Consider the following 20,120-nt stretch of genomic DNA (forward strand, 5'->3'; position numbering starts at 1 on the left):
CTTCATGTGGCGGTGGAGTGTTTCTGCGCTCGCGAGGCTCCACTCGAAACCTCATTTTGAATATCAAACACTCGGCTCCGTTTCTGAAAAGAGCACCTGCAGCTCGTTTCAATCCGTGACCGTTAATCCGCGAGGATTACTCCGTTTGGCTGATTTTTTTTAATTGCAGGAAGTCTGGTGTTGGATAATCAAAAATGTAGATTTCGAGGTGGAATCACTTCTAGCCTCGGTTTCCAGGTGATTAGATGTTAGACAATAATCTACATTTTTATGGAGATTACCACTAAAAAAAAAATCCCAGTGAGCTCATGCTGTGATGGAGAGATTAGGATGATCGGGCGACAGCGACACAGAAATGGTGGGGTTTTTTTCACGATGATGTTTTTCTTCTGATCTCATGAGATAAAAGCTCTGCACACACTTCCTGTCACGAGATCAGGTGTCAGATTTTCGGGGAGCATGCGATAAGTCGAATCAATTTCATGATGCCGTGATAAGATCATTCCTTGGGGGGGGGGGGGGGGTGGTTTTCAATAAAAACTGGATTATTTTTCATCTCGGTGGGAGGTTCGGTGAAATGTGGAGGCATAACTCTTTTTCTGCGTAACATTTCTGTGCCACACGAGGATTTCATACCTGATAGATCCTGTTTAGAGGTGCCTGTAGGAAGAGAAATGTAGTGCATGTGATGGAGCGGCTCCACAAATCCTCTCCATAAAACTACAGAGGACGCGGTCGACACTGCAGCGACTCAGCGAGAACCTCGAAGAACCTCGAAGAACCTCGAAGAACCCAGGCCATGTGGGCGGCAGATGAGTGAGGACACCAATCAAAGTATTGATTGTCTGTGATGGAACGCTGCAGCGGATGTTGCCAAGGTAAGGATGCACGATACTGTCGGCACGATATCGCGATATTAGAAATCGCCTCATTTGACTAATGACTGAAACAGTAGCTAAATAGGCTGCTACCTCTTTGGCGCCCTCTACAGCTATTGTTAACTTTGTTTGCTTATTTTTTTTAGGGGTGGGACGATACCACTTTTTTGAGTCTGATAGCGATATCACAAACTCAATTTAGTCCGATACCGTCATTTTAGATCGTTAGCTATTAACGACACAGCTAATGACTCATTTTTATTTACATTTTTATCCGTCCCATATCCAATTCAGTGATTTTGACCAGCATTGGACCGATACCGACCGATACCGGGTCCCATCTTTAATTTTTAGCACAATGAAGAACTTTAATATCCAAATCTGCTGCAACATAAATATGAATAATATAATGCTAATTACGTACTACATAAGAGACTAAATGACCTTGAATTGGTATCAGTTATCGGACCAAGCTAATCCGAAAATATCGGGGAAAAAACGTCTAATATCGTGCATCCTTATACCGTGAGAACATCCAGGGCGATCAGGGATGTAATGGAAGTTTGGGGAAAAACCTTTACAGTATCGTTCACACCAAACGCAAAGACACCGTTTACGTTCCGCGATCATTTCCGTGTACTTGTACGAGTAACTCAAAAACTACTCGGTCGGGGCTAATTAAGAAAATAATAGATGGATCAATCGACGATGAAAATGAAGGACACGTTGTTTTAAAATCGCCCAATCCTTCTTTACGAAGTCCCCATTGCGATGTAGCTAACCCTGAGGGAGCAAATACATCAATCGCTGTTTGTTGCCGACGAGCTCTCACGGTATCGCATCGCGCAAAAGTTTTGAACGTGTACACATGAGAATGAGTTTAAGAGAATCTGCTCATATTTTGTTTCGTATCCCGTAAAAACATGCTAGTTATGATACCTCGCCTTCTTAGCGCCAGTGTGGATAAGAGGGGTATGACGTGCAAGTGCATTTTCACGTGATTCGCGTTGCTGAAATCGCGCCATCTGACTCCAAATTCGATTTATCGCATTAAAAACTTTGCGTTGCGTTTGGTGAGAACACATCTTTATCCAATGGAGTGCAAAACAAACAAAATTGTGCACTCCTTTACGAAGTCTCGATTGCGATGTAGCTAACTCGGAGAGAGCAAATACGGCAATCGGTCTTCGTTGCAGACAAGCGCTCACGGTATCACATCATGCCGTATCCCGTAAAACTTGCTAGTCACGATACGTCGCCTTCTCATTGCGTTCGGAGTTCATATACAAGCTTTTACGTGCACGCGCCAGGTCGCAGTATTTCTGTGGCGCCACCTCCAGGCCTGGCATTTACACTACAGCGTTTGTATCGCGTAAATTCTGTTTCCGTGTGGATAAGAGGGGAATGACACCTGCAAGTGCATTTTCACGTGATTCACGTTGCAGAACTCGCATCATCTGATGCCAAATTTGATTTATCGCATTAAAAAATTTGCGTTGCGTTTTGGTGAGAACACATCTTTATGATGATGCAGTGCAAAACAAAGAAAATTGCGCACTCATTTACGAAGTCTCGATTGCAATGTGGCCAACTCGGAGGGAGCAACTATGGCAATCGTTCTTCATTGCCGACTAGCTCTACGAGTTCATACTCAAGCTTTCACGTGCACACGCCAGGTCGCTGTATTTCAGTGGCGCCACCTTCAGGCCTGGCATGAATACTACAGTATTTGTATCGCGTAAATTCTGTTTCCGTGTGGATAAGACTGGAATGACACCCGCAAGTGCATTTTCACGTTGCAGAACTCGCGTCATCCGACGCAAAAATCAGATTTATCGCGTCAAAAACTTTGCGTTGCGTTTGGTGAGAACACATCTTTACCTGATGCAGTGCAAAACAAACAAATAAGATATAAGATGGCAGCAGGTTAGCTCTCCACACTGATGAAAATGGTCAATTACTGTATAAACACGTGATATAAAAAACCTTGTTGAGCAACGGCGATTAAAAACCGTGTGTGACAAAACACTTCAACACATTCAAGAGCTCATAGAAATCCAATACATTAAGAAACAGACAGCGCCTTAATTATTGCTTTTCCACAATGTGCTTGATTTGGAATTATTATAATTGGGTTCCCGCGGCTGATTTTCTTGACATTCGGAGGAAAACTCATCCGATGTGAGTGCGCTCCACATTTACTGGCTGAGTATCGCTGAACTAATTACAGGAAACCCAGTGGGGCCGGAGCGACAGTGCTGCTCATTTAGAGGGAATTAACAGCACGACTTCAAACCTCTTTCAGAACAAAGTTTCTCTACCTGCACGTGATCGACACACCTCCTGAACTCGGGCTAAAGGTGTCAGATTCCTCGCCTGGACACAGCTGTGTCGTGTGATTGTTATTCACCGTGTCCCAGTTCCACATCATACACCAACGCCTCACTATATACACTGTAAAAAATGTCTTATACTGTATGTATTAGAGCTGGGCAACATGTCTGAATTACATCAATATTCTAACATAATGACACCTATGATGTCTTTTACTGGTTTTAAACGCTGTTGCAAAACTGAAAAATATTATGCACTGATCAAGTGTTTAAGAAGTGTATCAAATTAATGTTATTTGCTGATTCTGGTTAAAATCTTCAGTTTTGTAAAGTATTGAAATTATACACGTTGTGATTAAAAATCGGTGTATCTGCTGCCCTCTCTGGTCAAACACCAGCTACTGCATTCAAATTTTCCCATTGGTTTTCTTTCTCTCCAATTACCGATCAGCTCTCAGCCCACTTCCTGGCATTTTCAGGAATTGGGGGCAGAGTTTTTTAACCCTTGAAGTATTGTCACAATCTTTAAATTTTCTGTATGATTTTGGTTTGCAATGAGGAATTTTGTTGTCAAATAATCATACAATTTAAAATACTACCAGGTTTTTAAGTACAATTTAAGTGTTTCTTTAATTCTTAAGTTTTATATTTATATATGTATATTATATGTATATATGTATGTATGTATATATCCATTAAAAATGCATGGAATTGACATTAAGTATTCAAGAAAAATACTTAATGGCAATGTACTTGTAATCTATGTAGGTGTAATTTATTTAACATTAAACGTCAAAGAAATGCACATTTTGATCCTCGAGTATCAGTTTATTCATTTATTCTGAAGACCAAATATAAAAGTTAACCGAGCATTTAAGGCCAAATTATGGAAGCGCTGCCCTTCAATTTAAAGTCTCTTAATTCTTGCCAATTCTTTAATGAAGAAATAAAAAAAATTGTGTTTCACTTTACAATAATTTTTCACAATTTCTGAAAACTTATTTGAATAAATAATAAGTAATTTTTAGACATATTTTTTCCTTTGTATGTGTGAAAAGTAATACACAAACTCTACCAAGGTGGTAACAGCCATATTTTGTACTATTCTGTATAATACAGACCATAAACGGCAGAAACAACTGTATTATTTTATTTAAGAGCAAATACTTCCTTTTCATCTGAGGGTAGATTATGATTTGACAGAAAAACTTCTCGTGCGTTGAGAGAAAACAGCTCAGTGTCCAGCTTTATATTAAAATATCTCCTGAACTGGGACAGAAAACAAAAGGAGAAATGATTTATTAGCCTCGTCGCCCGGCGCTAATACGCGTTTGTGTTAAAGAAAGTTTCCGCGTGTTGTTTTCTGTGCGTTATCTTCCATTTCCCTCTCTTTGTGGAACACTCATCAGGCCGTTAGAACCCAAGTGTGCAACTGGGACACGGACGATATCGCTCTGCTTTTACGCTTCATTAAGTCCGAAATGAGAAAGAACGACGGCAGGACGGCGGAGCACTTTAGACGGACACACAGAGGAATTAGTAGTAATTTAGCAAACGCTGTCACACACCGCGTCTTTATCATCATTATTATTATGATAATTATTAATATTAATATTATTATTATGGTCTTACCTGCTCTTCTTCAGTGAAGACCTCGTCGCCGCTGCTCCAGCTGATGGTGGGCGTTGGATCACCTGAAGCCTCACATGTCAGAGTCACCTGCTCGTCCTTCTCTGAGATGCTCAGGTTCATCATGTATGTGATCCTGGGTTTGACTGCGACACACACACACACACACACACACACACACACACACACACACACACACACACAATAAGAACACTGTGTGGATGTGTGATGAGTTCACAGAGAGGATGAGGATTTTTTCCCCTCACACTAAAACTGTGTTTAAGCTTCTTTCGCTTCCCAGCAGCAAAATCCATGTAATAATTTATTTGACTGAACCTTTTAAAAAAAGGAGTCCAGTTTTCTTCCACTTTTTCTTTCACATTTTTGAGGCTAAGTGTTGGGTGAGCGTTAAACTGTAGTGAGCCTGAGAGCACAGCAGCAAACTGTGGTGTGAAGAACTCTCCCTGAAGAAGAAGACGACGATCGATCAATCGTTTTTACGCGATTCGTCCAACGAGAGGAGACAGTTTACAGAATGTTTGCTTCACTGGAAAAGTCTGGACACACAGATGATACAGAACTGATCTATGATACACTTTGAGTTCTACTCAACGCTCCTCCACTGGGATTTAGAACTAAAAGGGAACTATAAGTAGATTGAGGAACTATAAGAAGAATTTGGAAATTTATGGGAACTATAAGTAGATTTTGGAACTTTAAGGATGCTATAAGTAGAATTTGGAACTATAAGTATATATGGGAACTATAAGTAGAATTGGAACTTTAAGGGAGCTATAAGTAGAATTTGGAACTTTAAGGGAACTATAAGTAGAATTTGGAACTTTGAGGGAACTATAAGTAGATTTTGGAACTTTAAGGATGCTATAAGTAGATTTTGGAACTACAAGTAGAATTTGGAATTTAAAGGAACTTTAAGTAGAATTTGGAAATTTAAGGGAACTATAAGTAGAATTTGGAACTATAAGGGAGCTTTAAGTAGAATTTGGAACTATAAGTAGAATTTGGAACTATAAGTATATTTGGGAACTATAAGTAGAATTGGAACTTTAAGGGAGCTATAAGTAGAATTTGGAACTTTAAGGGAACTATACGTAGAATTTGGAACTTATAGGAACTTTAAGTAGAATTTGGAACTTTAAGGGAACTATAAGTAGAACTTGGAACTTTAAGTATATATATAAGTAGAATTTGGAACTTTAAGGGAACTATAAGTAGATTTTGGAACTATAAGTAGAATTTGGAACTTAAAGGAACTTTAAGTAGAATTTGGAACTTTAAGGGAAATATAAGTAGAATTTGGAACTTTAAGGGAACTATACGTATATTTGGGAACTACAAGTAGAATTTGGAACTTAAAGGAACTTTAAGTAGAATTTGGAACTTTAAGGGAACTATAAGTAGAATTTGGAACTTTAAGTATATATATAAGTAGAATTTGGAACTTTAAGGGAACTATAAGTAGAATTTGGAACTTAAAGGAACTTTAAGTAGAATTTGGAACTTTAAGGGAGCTATAAGTAGAACTTGGAACTTTAAGGGAACTATAAGTAGAATTTGGAACTTTAAGGGAACTATAAGTAGAATTGGAACTTTAAGGGAAATATAAGTAGAATTTGGAACTATAAGGGAACTATAAGTAGAATTGAAACTTTAAGTAGAATTTGGAACTATAAGGGAACTAAAAGTAGAATTTGGAACTATAAGGGAACTATAAGTAGAATTTGGAACTTTAAGGGAACTATAAGTAGAATTTGGAACTATAAAAGGATTTTAAGTCATTTTTCAACTGATCTACAGTTGGACATTGTTGGCTTTGATTATTGTGTCAGATTCTTCAGTGACGACACAGTTTAGTATCAGCTCAGTCACTAAAAAAAAGCGAGTAGAATGGAGTCATGCTGGAACTGTATAATGTAGAGAGAAAGAAGGACATCTGTCCGTCCATCTACGTCCACACAGACAGACAGATGCTGTGTTTGTGCTCAGACCCTCACAGAGAATTCAAAGACTTCACAGGAGTTCACTCTGTACATTCTATAACACCATCCTTACATAAAACATTCACAGCCCACACTGAAACAACACCTCCTCTTGTATCGCCATAATGAAAAACCACCAAAATAACTGTACTATTGTTTTTCCTCCACCTACATACGCTCTCCCACACACACGACAACACGCCTTCTTTTAATATTAATATCAACACTTCACGTCATGCATGTATACATGTACACTATATATATGTGTGTGTGTGTGTGTGTCAGTGCTGGTCTTTGAAACAGATGAATCTCATTTCAGTCACTAGTTATTTATACAGACATTCTTACATTCGTAAGGAAACGTGATAATTATGTAAAAGTGCTATAGTAGTGTTTTTATTGACAGTGTTTGTGTACAAATAAAAATGTTCTATATCAGTTCGTAAATAACAGACAACGAGCAGCTGTTTGTCTTCAGACTTCATCGCAAAATCCACACAGGATTTGTTTCTACAACGCAGTCAATCAAAAACAGGCTCCGCCCTTTCACACAGTTCCTCCAATCATCATCATGCAGAATCCCAGTGTCCACGCCCCGCCCACTGCTCCATCGACTCCCAGAAACTACTACTAAAACTACAACATAAACCACTTAACTACCAGTATTAACAACTACTATCAAAACGACTAAGCTACGACCAAAACCACTAAACTACCAGTATTAACAACTACTGAAACAACTACTACTAAAACTACTATCAAAACCACTAAACTATTACTAAAACTACTGAACTACCAGTATTAACTACTGAAACAACTAATAAAAAAAACTACTAAACTACTACTAAAACTACTGACCTACTACTAAAACAACTACCAAAACTACTGAATTACTACCAAAACAACTACCAAATCTAGTGAACTACCACTAAAACAACTACTTAAAAAATACTACAACTACCACTGAAACTACCAAAACCACTAAACTACTGAACTATTACTAAAACAACTACCAAAACTACTGAACTACCAGTATCAACAACTACTGAAACAACTACTACTAAAACTACTGACAAAACCAATAAACTGCCACTAAAACAACCAAACTACCAGTATTAACAACTACTGAACAACTACTGCTGAAACTACTGAACTACTACTAAAACAATTACTACAAAAACTACAAACCACAATTACTGAACTACCAATATTACCAACTACTAAAACAACTACCACTGAAACAACTGCTACAACTACTAAACTACTACAAAACAACTACTACAGAAATAACGACCAAAACTACTACTAAAACTACTGAACTACCAATAAAACAACTACTAGATAAACTACTCCAAAAACTACAACTACTACTAGAAAAACTACCACTAAAACAGTGTTAATTTACTAATGAAAATGACAAACTACACAAATAACGAGCAGCTGTGAGTGAGGCTCCGCCTTTCACACAGCTCCTCCAATCATCTTGCAGAAGCACAGCGTTATTATTGTTGTTAACCACGAATTTTCAAATGTACTGTTTTACAGAAAAAAACAACAGGAAAAACAGCGAAGCACATTATTATTTCTTGATGAAGACGTCGAATTATAGATATTTACTCAAACGGAAAGATTAGATTTAGTTGTTTAATGTCGTGTTTGATTCTTTTCTGACTTCTTTAGTAGTTTTTAATTTAGCAGAAGACGCTTGTTCATTTATAAAATGATGTTTCTTACAGTACAGATGCACTAACACTGGATTCAACTGAGCTTCACTGTTGTCTTAGCACAGTCGTGACTCGCGTGTGTGTGTGTGTGTGTGTGTGTGTGTGTGTGTGTGTGTGTGTGTGTGTGTGTGTGTGTGTGTCGTCCTCCTCACCAAACACCCTCAGACTGAGCTCCTGCTCGCTCTCTCCAGCTTTGTTCTTAGCGATGCAGGTGTAGTCTCCTTCGTCCAGCTTGGTCACGTCCATGATTGTCATTTCAGAGCCGTCTTCATTAAAGCTGTACTTGTCTCCGGCCTCCAGCGACGCCAGACTCCTGTGGAAGGAACGAACATCACAACCACACACACACACATTCGTAGCGTTAGTTAGACGTGACCCTCGGGGCCTGAGAGGAGACGCAGTGGTTTACAGATGAATGACAATGTGACAAAGATCAAGTGACGCAGTAATGAAAAGGAAAAGGAAGAAAGAGATGGAAATGTTTGCAGAAAATGAGGTTTTTAAGCAGTTTTTCACCGTTATGACAACAACAACAATATATGGTGACATGAGACACGCTATCATGTTAGATTTTGGTGTGTTTGTGTTGCGTATAGAGCTGAAATGTTGATATTTTCTAGTGCTGGGCGCGTTAGCGGCAGTTAGCGGCATCAACGTTAGCGCATTCAGTGTTTCCACGACGACTGACCGGGAAAAAGACGCGCCTGACGTCATGTTTACGTGACTCCCCGATTGTTAAAATTAGTCTCGCTAAAGTAACGCTAACCTTTAAAAACAGAGGCACACATACGCAGTACACAGGTACGCTAGTTATTTGTTAGCGCTGCTGCTCTTTTCCTTTAATAAACGGCGCTAAAGGAGCTAACTCCGGTGTTGGGCACGTAACCATGACGTCAAGCGTATCTTTTTCCAGTCAGTCGTCATGGAAACGCATCATGCGTTAACGTGCGTTAGCGCTTATATTTTCTTTGTTTCTTTGCTCCACATAAACAAAGAAATAATTCAAACTGAATCGTTTTGGTTCATGGACAAAACGAGACATTCGAGAACATCGTCGTTTCCAGGTTCGACAAACACTGATCAACGTTTTTTTTAACGTTTTCTGACATTTTATGGACCAAACAATTATTCGAGAAAATAATCGACAGATTAATCGATTACGATAAGAATCGGCAGTTGCAGCTCTAGTTGAGTATGAAACTGCCGTGCTATGATGACTCCGCCCACATTGAGGAGGAGCTATGAAGTCACGGACAACAACGTGACCGATACCAAACCAAGTCGTCGTCAGTCAAACTCTGACCTGTTTGTTTTTGTCTCACTTTTTTTATCTGGATGTCGCTGATGATTCTGTTTCGTCTAGACATAAAAACGACTTTGATGATCATAAAATCACTGTGAGTGTTTCTTGATGATAATTAAAGCCAATGTTGTGATTTTGTCAGCTTCTTAAATGTGAATCATTTCAAATTTCTTTGCTCCATAAAAACAAAGAAATCGTTAAAAACTGAATCATTTTACTTTTGGGACAAAACAACGAGACATTTGAGAACATCGTCATATTTTAGGTTTGGGAAAAAACTGATGGACATTTTACCAACAAACCAGTAAATGATCGAATGATTACTACAAAAACTACAACTGAAACAGCTGCAAAAACTACAACTACAATTACTACAAACACTACTACTAATAAAACAACTACCAACACCAATAAACTACTACTAACATAAAACAAAGAAATCCTTAAAAACTGAATCATTTTACTTTTGGGACCAAACGAGACATTTGAGAACATCGTCATATTTTAGGTTTGTGAAAACACTGAACACATTTTTCCACAATTACAGACAGTTTATGAACCAAACCACTAAATAATTGAACGATTAATACACAAACTACTATGACTCATGTAAACACTGTTATACTGAGAAAACCTGATACATTCAATCATCATTGTGTGAACTCATTTTTTAATTTCTATGTTTTTCACAAATTCATGCAATCCTGCTTTAAAAAAACAAAACAAACAAACAAAGTCCATGAGCAACAGATGCTCGTGTCCTCGCTGCACTTTGTGACCCACTAAAGCGTCAACAAAGCCTCTCAGTGTCTTGGAAAAGGAGACGAACAGGAACAGCAGAACAAAGCAGGAGTCCATCAATGGCTGTATTCAGACGTGCAGGATAATGTGGCTGCTCAGGTTTCCCTCTTTTATACTCACCTTTTATTGAGGAGTGGAAGTGTCCTGTTGCACTGAATAAACCAGCGAGCAGAACGTCCCTCGTAAACGACACAGTTTGTGTTAAACTGCGACTCGGAGGTCAATATTAGCCGATTAATTGGCTTCAATGAGACATTTTTCAAACCTGCCGCCGATCACCGCTCAGCCATGGCTGCTGTCGGCAAAGTGACGCGACAAAACAAATGATGGGTCAATGGCTGTATTTAAGGACCACTTCTGCTGAAAACTTGTCTAACTGGGCAGGATTTCTTAGTCCGTTAGTGGAAAACCAGCCTTTCAGGATCAGGGCCACCGACCCAGAATCCTCACACTGCGTTCGCACCAGAAACGATGCCAATTTGTAACGTGATTTTCGCGTCGGCCGGACGAGATAACGGACGTCCATCGGACACAATCCGTCAGAGTTTCACCGTTTACTTCTGATGAGCTTCGTAAGGAGATTGATCTGTTAAAAACTCTAGACAGGAAGTTGCGATAAAGATATTGATATATTCCCGCCACCGGATAATATTAAATATTATATAATATATTAAATACATTCATATTTTCCAGTAAAGAATGTTAGAGTTAGGCGTTGAATCATAAGAGAATTTCAGTCACAGAAACAATAAACATACATACTAGCTTTTTTGGAAATCTACTAGTAGCAGCACGCTAGCTAGTAGTTTACTATTGTTTAGTCAACTATGGTAGTTAGTGACCCTTTTTTCTTTTAAACATTAAATTGTTTTAGCAAAAAACTAGCTGCCAGGAATCTAGTACTTCTTTAGTAAATCTTTAGTAAACTATGCTAGCGAGTAACTACTAGATGCAAGCTAGCTAGTAGTTTGCACATTTTTAGTAAACTACTCTAGTAGTTCACAATTTTTTTGTAATCTACTAGATGCAAGCTACCTAGTAGATTACAAACTTTAGTAACCTATGCTAGCTAGTAATTTATATTTTTTTAGTAAATCCACTAGCAGCAAGCTAGCTAGTAGTTTACTAATTTTTAGCAAATCTACTAGCAGTAAGAAAGCTGGCAGTTTCCTAATTTTATGTGAATCTACTAGCTACTAATATTTATTAAACTATGCTAGCTAGTCGTTTACAATTTTTAGTAAACTACTAGCTGCAAGCTAGCCAATAGTTTGCACATTTTTAATAATCTACTAGATGCAAACAAGCTAGTAGATTACAAACTTTAGTAACCTACGCTAGCCAGTAGTTTACAATTTTTAGTTTGCACATTTTTAGAAAATTCAGATTAATCCGTTAAAAAGTGTAGACAGGAAGTTGCGATAAAGATATTAACATTGTTAATGAATTTCCTGCCTATTATATTGTAGATAATTCAAATTCTTCAGTCAGAATATTAGAGTCAGGTGTTGAATCTTTTCTTGCTGCAGTGAATCAGAAGAGAATTCCAGTCATGTAAGAGGTTTCTTTTTTCCTGACTCAAGTATTCACTCAACAGCCGCAGATAGAAAAACACATTAATGCACTTTTTCTTTTTTTTTTCTCTTTTACATATTCTGTTGAAATTCTGCAAAAGCAAAACCAGGTTATTGAAAGTGTCAGAGCAGTGAGGAACAGCTGTGTGTGGCTGTTCTGACCTGGAAGCCAGAATCAAATTACACCCAGGTACTGCAGTCACACTGTGTCCTGGGCCTAATACAGATTAACACAATTTATCTTTTTTTTTTTTTATATAATAATAATAAAAAAAATAAAAAATACCAGGGAAAATGTGGCGGCTCGTGATAAGTGCTTTTGGGTTTTTACCTCGTCCACGTCACCATGGGTTCAGGATAACCATCGGCGGCACAGGTCAGCATGGCCGGCTGCCCGATGTCCGCTGTGGCATTTACCTCCGACTGCCACACCCTGATGGTGGGGAGCACTGAGACATGGAGATAAAGAAAAAGCAGCAGATACAGAACATATTTATCTGCAGTCACATAAACACACTCAGAGAGCAGCAGCAGCAGCAGCAGCAGCAGCAGGGGAAGCAGAAACAGGCAGCGACAAATTCAGAAACACTTATTTTAGGCACAGAGCTCAGAAGTTGCAGGAAACAAGGCGTCATTAGCAGGCGAGCTAACGTCTTTGATGCACGGTTGCTCCGGGCAACCGTCTCCACGTAGATGTTCAGAGGCTTTTCGTTTGAACGTTTTGGGACACGTGTCACAAAAACAGGAAGTGTGTGAGTGTGTGCGGGGTCTGCTCACCGTTCACTACGACCTTGATGATCCGCAGGTCGATCTCGCCGCGGGGCATGAGGCGACCCTCGCAGGTGTACGAGCCCTCGTCCGTCTTCTTTATGCCGTGGATCTGAAGGTGGTTGTTGCTCAGGATCTTAAAGCGAACTGTCGGGGAAGAAGACGGAGGATTTCAGGAGTCCATCGCTTCACTGCTAACAGTAAACAGATGTTACTGTAACGCCACCAGGGGTCAGGGGTCACCACCTCTTGTGTTCCCGACCACATGCAAAACTAGCTGGTAGTTGAGACATTTTTTGTAAACTATGCTAGCTAGTAATTTAAACACTTTTGGAAAACTGTGACAGCTATTTACCTTTTTTAGTAAACTATGCTAGCTAGTGGTTTACATTTTTTTAGTAAACCATGTTAGCTAGTAATTTAAACAGTTTTGGAAAACTATGTTAGCTATTAGTTTACCCTTTTTTAATAAACTATGTCAGCTAGTGGTTTAAATTTTGTTTTAGTAAACTATGTTCGCTAGTGGTTTAATTTTTGTTTTAGTAAACTATGTAAGCTAGTGGTTTAATTTTTGTTTTAGTAAATTATGTTAGCTAGTGATTTACAATTTTTAGTAAACCATGTTAGCTAGTAAATTACACATTTTTAGCAAACTACACTAGCTAGTAATGTACAAATGTTTAGTAAACTACATAAGCTAGTAGTTTACATTTTGTTTTAGTAAACTATGTTAGCTAGTGGTTTAATGTTTGTTTTAATAAACTATGTTAGCTAGTGGTTTACCATTTTTGTAAACTACTAGCTGTATGCTAGCTCCTAGTTCATATTTATTTACTAGCTTACATACTTAGTATGTAAGCTAGTAGTTTGCAAATTATTAGTCAACTATGTTAGCTCGTGGTTTAAAATTCTTTAGTAAACCATGTTCACTAGTAATTTAAAACATTTTTAGCAAACTACGCTAGCTAGTAATGTACCCTTTTTTAGTAAACTACATTAGCTAGTACATTTTGTTTAGTAAACTATGTTAGCTAGTGGTTAACAATTTTTTGTAAACTACTAGCTGCACGCGAGCTCGTAGTTCACTAATTTTTAGTAAACTATGTTAGCTTATAGATTACATCTTATTGTAAAATATTAGCTGCAAGCAAGGAAGTGCAAGTGGTTATTAGCTAACAACAACTCATCATCAGTAAACTACTAACTGCAAGCTGACAGTAAGTAAATAAATACGTCAGTTCCTCATCTGCGGGTCTTAATGATTAGCAGATATGTTTTTAAGATAACTTTTTAAATAAAATAAAACTTATCTTTCATACTGTTTATCAAAATGTCTGACTTTCATCAGCCACAGAAGAATAAAGAAATATGACGAGAATCCCACAATAATCCACTCAGTGTGAAACAGACTGAATAAATGTAATCATGTTGTAAATAAAAATGTTATTACAATCCATAAATGTCCTGGTGTTTTTCATTTTCCAGTGAGGAACACTAACAATGCCTCACATGTCACATATTTTATTATTTTTTTATCCCAAGCATCAGGGGTGAACAACAGTGACTCAACTGTATATTTTTAAATCCAAAATCAAATTAATTTTCTTTACACCAGCACAGAATCAGCTCTGGAGATAAAAAAACAGAAAAAGAAGCAACGAGAGTGGGAGAAAAAATCTAACGCTGGTTATTATTCTGTGTCTGTGGTTGTTTTTTCACTCTCTTTTCTACTTTCGTGGGGAAATATGCTGAAATATTAAGGCTGGACATTTCTGGAAAATATTCTATTTGAATATTCAATGGTATTATTGGTCGAATATTCTAAACTAAAGCTCATGAGAGTTAGTGAAAGTAATGCAGGGTTAGTATAAAACACACAGCTATACAGATGTAGATAAGCTATACTAGCTTATCTACACTAGCTAGTATTTTACAATTATTTTTGGAAAATTACTAGCTGCAGGCTAGCTTGTGGTCTACATTTTTTATGTAAAATACTGGCGGCAAGCAAGCTAGTAGTTCACTCATTTTTAGAAAACTATGCTAGCTAGTAGTTTACAATTTTATTTAGCAAATTACTAGCTGCAAGTTAGCTTGTAGTCTACATTTTTTATATAAAATACTAGCTGCAAGCAAGCTAGTAGTTCACTCATTTAAAAAAACTATGCTAGCTAGTAGTTTACATTTTTTGGCACATTACTAGCTGCAAGCAAGCTAGTATTTCACTAATTTTTAGAACACCATGCTAGCTAGTAGTATCCAATTTTTTAAAGCAAATTACTAGCTGCAAGGAAGCTAGTACTATAGAAAACTATACTAGCTAGTAGTTTACAATTTTATTTAGCAAATTACTAGCTGCAAGCTAGCTTGCGGTCTACATTTTTTATGTAAAATACTAGCTGCATGCAAGCTAGTAGTTCACTCATTTAAAAAAAACTATGCTAGCTAGTAGTTTACATTTTTTAGCACATTACTAGCTGCAAGCTAGCTTGTAGTCTACATTTGTTATGTAAAATACTAGCTGCAAACAAGCTAGTTCACTCATTATTTGAAAACTATGCTAGTTAGTAGTTTACCATTTCTTAGTGATAATGTCAAGCCTTAATATTGAAAAGTATTGAACATTTTTGGTATCAGGACAACACGAGATGCTGCTGCTGCTGCTTCTGTGTTTTTACGAGCTAAACCAAACCGACGAGAGGAGATGAAAGTGAAAATCTCACCGTCTTTGTCCAGCTGAATCTTTGCCCGTTTATATTTCCAGATGACGGTGGGAGGAGGTGAACTGACCACGTCACACACGATGTTGGCGTTGTCTCCTTCGGTGAACTCTTGAGGTGAAGGTACGTTTGTGAAGGTGATTTTCTCTGTTAGAAAACAAGACAAAAAAAACACTCTTTTTGTTTCACCCATTCAAACTGTATAAACTCGTTTGGTCCAGAAAATGTCCAAAAATGTTCTCAAATGTCTCGGTTTGGTTTTTATCTACAAACCAAAATGATTCCGTTTAAACCTTTTCTTTGTTTTGTGGAGCAAAGAAAGCAGACTTTGTTTTAATTATTTAAAAGAAACACTCCAAGTGATGTGATTAATTTAGTTATTGATTAATAATAGATTAATCTTTGCAACCCTGAACAATACCAAGAAAATATTTCTAATCTTTTTCTGCCTTTTGTAGCTGAGGACTGAAGTTTGTCTCCCTGCACCAAACCCCATAGAGAAAAACAGCGATTTTAGCTCACAGGGACACAGGAGCTGCTGGTCTACTGCTGCCTCGTGTGGTCACTTTGTGTCACTGAAGTAAATCTGAACGAATCATTTCAAATGCCGAATTTACTAAATAACACATCTGAACTTACTGATGGAGGCAGGGTTGGATGGAGGTGGATCAACAACTCCTGTGTGCTGTGATGTTAAAATCACTGATTTTCTCTATGGGGTTTGGTGTGGGAGCGTTTCCTGTCACAAAAGTCTGTCTAACGGTGAAATAAAGACGTCAACATGTTCTTGATGTATTTGTAAAGGGCTGCAAAGACGTTTTTTTAAGTAACCAAAACAAGTTTTGCAGCTTCTTAAATGTGAATATTTACCGATTTATTTGCTCCACATAACAAAGAAATCATTCAAACTAACACGTTTTGGTTTGTGGACAAAAACGAGACATTTGAGAACATTTTATGGACCGAACAACCGCTGTGTGTGTGTGTGTGTTTAAATATGTATTATTGTCCACACATGTGGGACCAGCTCTAATAACATTCTTGTCTAAATGCTGAAATAACACAAAAGTTGTGTTTGGAGACTAAAAATCAAGCAGGAATTTTTTTTTTCTTCTTCTTCTTCCTGATGGGCATTTTGCGATGTTTGGCATTCATGGAAAATAAAAGCCATTACTCACAAGAAGTGCACAACAGACAGGATCATTAAGCACCCCTCTAATGGTCCTCCGACCGTTTATTGAACTGATGAAAAATCCATCCTCACTTGAAAAGAAAAAGAGTAATGTGTTGCCCTTGAGCAGTCAATAAAATAGGATACGAGTTCAATAAACAAGATTTTTTTTCTCTATCTCTGTGTATCTGTGTGTGCATGTAACTCTCATTAATGTCAGCCGAGTGTGTGAAGAAGAAGAAGAGGAAAAAAAAAAAAAAAACTTACGGAAGATTTTCACTTTGACGGTCGACTCGGCTTGCCGGTCTCCGTTGGTGGCGACGCATTTGTACGTGCCGGCGTTCTCCGTCCGGGCTTTGTACAGCGTGAGCGTGGACGACGACTCGTCGCTGCGGGCGACGGTGATGTCGGCGCCGCTCGGTTCTATCCTGTCGCCGCTCGGCCCGAACCAGTCGATGTGCTTGGCGACGCCTACGACTGAGAGCAGAGGGTGGAGAGCAGTGAATGATATGTAGAGGAACACACACACACACACACACAAACAAAAAGTATCTCCAAATTTCTTGAAATTTACCATCATAATAGTCGTCATCGCCCTGAACAAGGATCTATTGAAAATATTTGTAAACCTATTATGGAATAATTTTAATGAATTTTTGAAATTCAGGAAATGATCCATTTGCCCTGATGCACTTTGACAGTGATCTGACTTTCTTCTCGAAAACAAAAAGTATCTCGGAATGAATTGAATTTTACCATCATAATAGTCTGCATCGCCCTGAACAAGGATCTGTTGAAAATATTTGCAAACCTCTTAAGGAATAATTAATTAATTATTGAAAATAAATAAAAATTGAAAATGATCCATTTGCACCATTATTGATCCATTATGCACTTTGCACCCTGTGAGCTAAAATCACTGATTTTCTCTATGGGGTTTGGTATGGGAGAGTGAGTCTGGGAAAGTCAGTCTAACAGTGAGATAAAGACGTCAACATGTTCTTAATGATATTGTAGCTTAGTGACAACAAGTGTCTGGATCTCAGGTTTGTTTGTTTGTCGCAGCCCTAATTGGTCGATCTACACATTTGGGTTCATTTTTAATCTACATCTAAAACACCCTCTTTTTGAAGTGATGTATATTTTACATGAGGGTTTATCTTTTTCCTTCATCTGAATGTGAAGTCAAAGTGCTGCTCATTAAATCATCTCAGACCAGGAGAAATCTGTGAAGTAGAAAAGCCCTCTAGGATTTCTTAGATCTTTAAGAAGCAGCCGGCCGATAATGAAAAACCCCTCAAACTCACAATTAAACAAGATAAAGCTACTTTCACTGCACATAATTGGAACTTCAAGTGGACGGCAACTCCACACCAAGGTTATAATAATAGGACTTTATGTTTTAAAATGAGTTAGTTTTAATTAGTTTTTAGAGCAGCTTTGCTTAGTTTTATTTTTTGTCATATGGATTATCATTGCAAAACAAAGAAAACACTATTTTTGAATGATTTATTTTGTATATTTTTTTATTTTTGTTGTTTAATTCTTAAAAAGCACAAACTTAATTCCACATTTCTATGTTTTTGTGACATTATAATCCCTGTATTTCTATGAAATCGCCATTGTTGTGCGTTTGTCGCTTACCGTGTCGAGCATGTGTGTGTTTGCGTTTGAGCCTCATCTACCTTTGAAACATGCTCTATAAATAACTCTGCCTTAGCCTTTTGAGTGCCAGTTATCTGTGAGACTATTGAGCTATTTTTTAATGATGGATCGTGTATAAGTGCTCGCAGCAGTAGCATCAGCATCAGCAGCAGTAGCATCATCAGCAGCAGCAGATGCTTTCAGGACACAGGTCTGTGTTAGCGCTGCTCTGCCAGGTTCAAAAGGTTTGCACTTAGTGTTTGTAATTAATCACGCGTCGTTGTCTCACGTTACCTTTAAAAAGTCTGCTGCACTTTAGACACCTCAGACTGACTGGTATTATAACGGTGGATATATTAAGTTAAGGTTTTTATTTTTGGACAATGTAAACGTGGACTTTTGTTGCCCGTGGAAACCAAATTTCAGTCAAATCTGACAAATTCAATGAGATCTGAGAAGCGATTTCTTACGTTCCTGTGGGAGATGGAGTTAAGGGGAAATTAAAGAGAACTTTAAGTAGAATTTGGAAATCTAAGTAGAATTTGGAACATTAAGTAGATTTTGGAACTATAAGTAGAAATTTAAAATACAAGTAGAATTTGGAACTATAAGTAGAACTTGGAACTTTAAGTAGATTTTGGAAATAAGTAGATTTTGGGACTATAAGCAGAATTTGGATATTGAAGTAGAATTTGGAAATATAAGCATATTTTTTGGAACTTTAAGTAGAATTTGGAAGGTTAAGTATATTTCTGAACTATAAGTATATTTTCGAACTTTGAGTAGAATTTGAAAATATAAGTAGATTTTTTGGAACTTTAAGTAGAATTTGGAAATATAAGTAGAATTTGGAACATTAAGTATATTTCGGAACTATAAGTAGATTTTGGTAATATAAGTAGAATTTGGAAATATAAGTATATTTTGGAACTATAAGTAGAATTTGGTAATATAAGTAGAATTTGGAAATAAAAGTATATTTTGGATTTTTAAGTAGAATTTGGTAATATAAGTAGAATTTGGAAATATAAGCATATTTTTTTGAACTTTAAGTAGAATTTGGAGTCGTAAAATAGACCTGAACTACATAGAGTAAAAAATTAAGAAATCATTTCAATCCACATTCTGAAATTCTTCATATTCAGTATTTATGCGACTTTAAATGATGTGTAAATATTTTAAACCAGGGTTAAGACAACACAACACAACACAACACAACACAACCATCAGAACATTGTCATATAACTTACCATCACACATGAAGAACTTGGACTCTCCGATGCTAATCTCACCATAACTTGGCGTAATCTGCACTTCCAGTGAAACTGCGACAGAAAAACAACAACAGAATACAACATTTAGACACAGTGATGCATACATACGATTAAAAACTGCTTCAGAATTATGACGTACTGTGAAGTTTAAAACAGGTACGAAAACAAAGGAAGCCACCTGCAGGCGATAACTAAAACTGCAGTTTTTTTTGTTTTTTTTTAAGGTCATCAATGAAGTTATAAACAGTATTTTATCAAAAATATCCTAGAAATCATTAATTTACTCATTTAAAAATGATGT

General features: G+C 37.4%; 1 protein-coding gene across 1 annotated transcript in view; it reads right to left on the bottom strand.

Annotated features, from left to right (window-relative positions):
- Positions 1–20,120, bottom strand: part of ncam1b (neural cell adhesion molecule 1b) — a gene marked incomplete at both ends in the record, with an annotated part of 120,139 nt that overhangs the window by 38,697 nt on the left and 61,322 nt on the right. The window contains 8 exons of the mRNA XM_083886394.1: positions 637–660; positions 4,844–4,986; positions 8,717–8,877; positions 12,574–12,691; positions 13,020–13,157; positions 15,734–15,877; positions 17,169–17,378; positions 19,796–19,870. Coding sequence (XP_083742520.1) covers positions 637–660; positions 4,844–4,986; positions 8,717–8,877; positions 12,574–12,691; positions 13,020–13,157; positions 15,734–15,877; positions 17,169–17,378; positions 19,796–19,870 — 1,013 coding nt within the window. The remainder of the gene's footprint in view (positions 1–636; positions 661–4,843; positions 4,987–8,716; positions 8,878–12,573; positions 12,692–13,019; positions 13,158–15,733; positions 15,878–17,168; positions 17,379–19,795; positions 19,871–20,120) is intronic.

Source organism: Microchirus variegatus, assembly GCF_963457635.1.
Source record: "Microchirus variegatus genome assembly, chromosome: 3".
Classification (NCBI taxonomy): Eukaryota; Metazoa; Chordata; class Actinopteri; order Pleuronectiformes; family Soleidae; genus Microchirus; species Microchirus variegatus.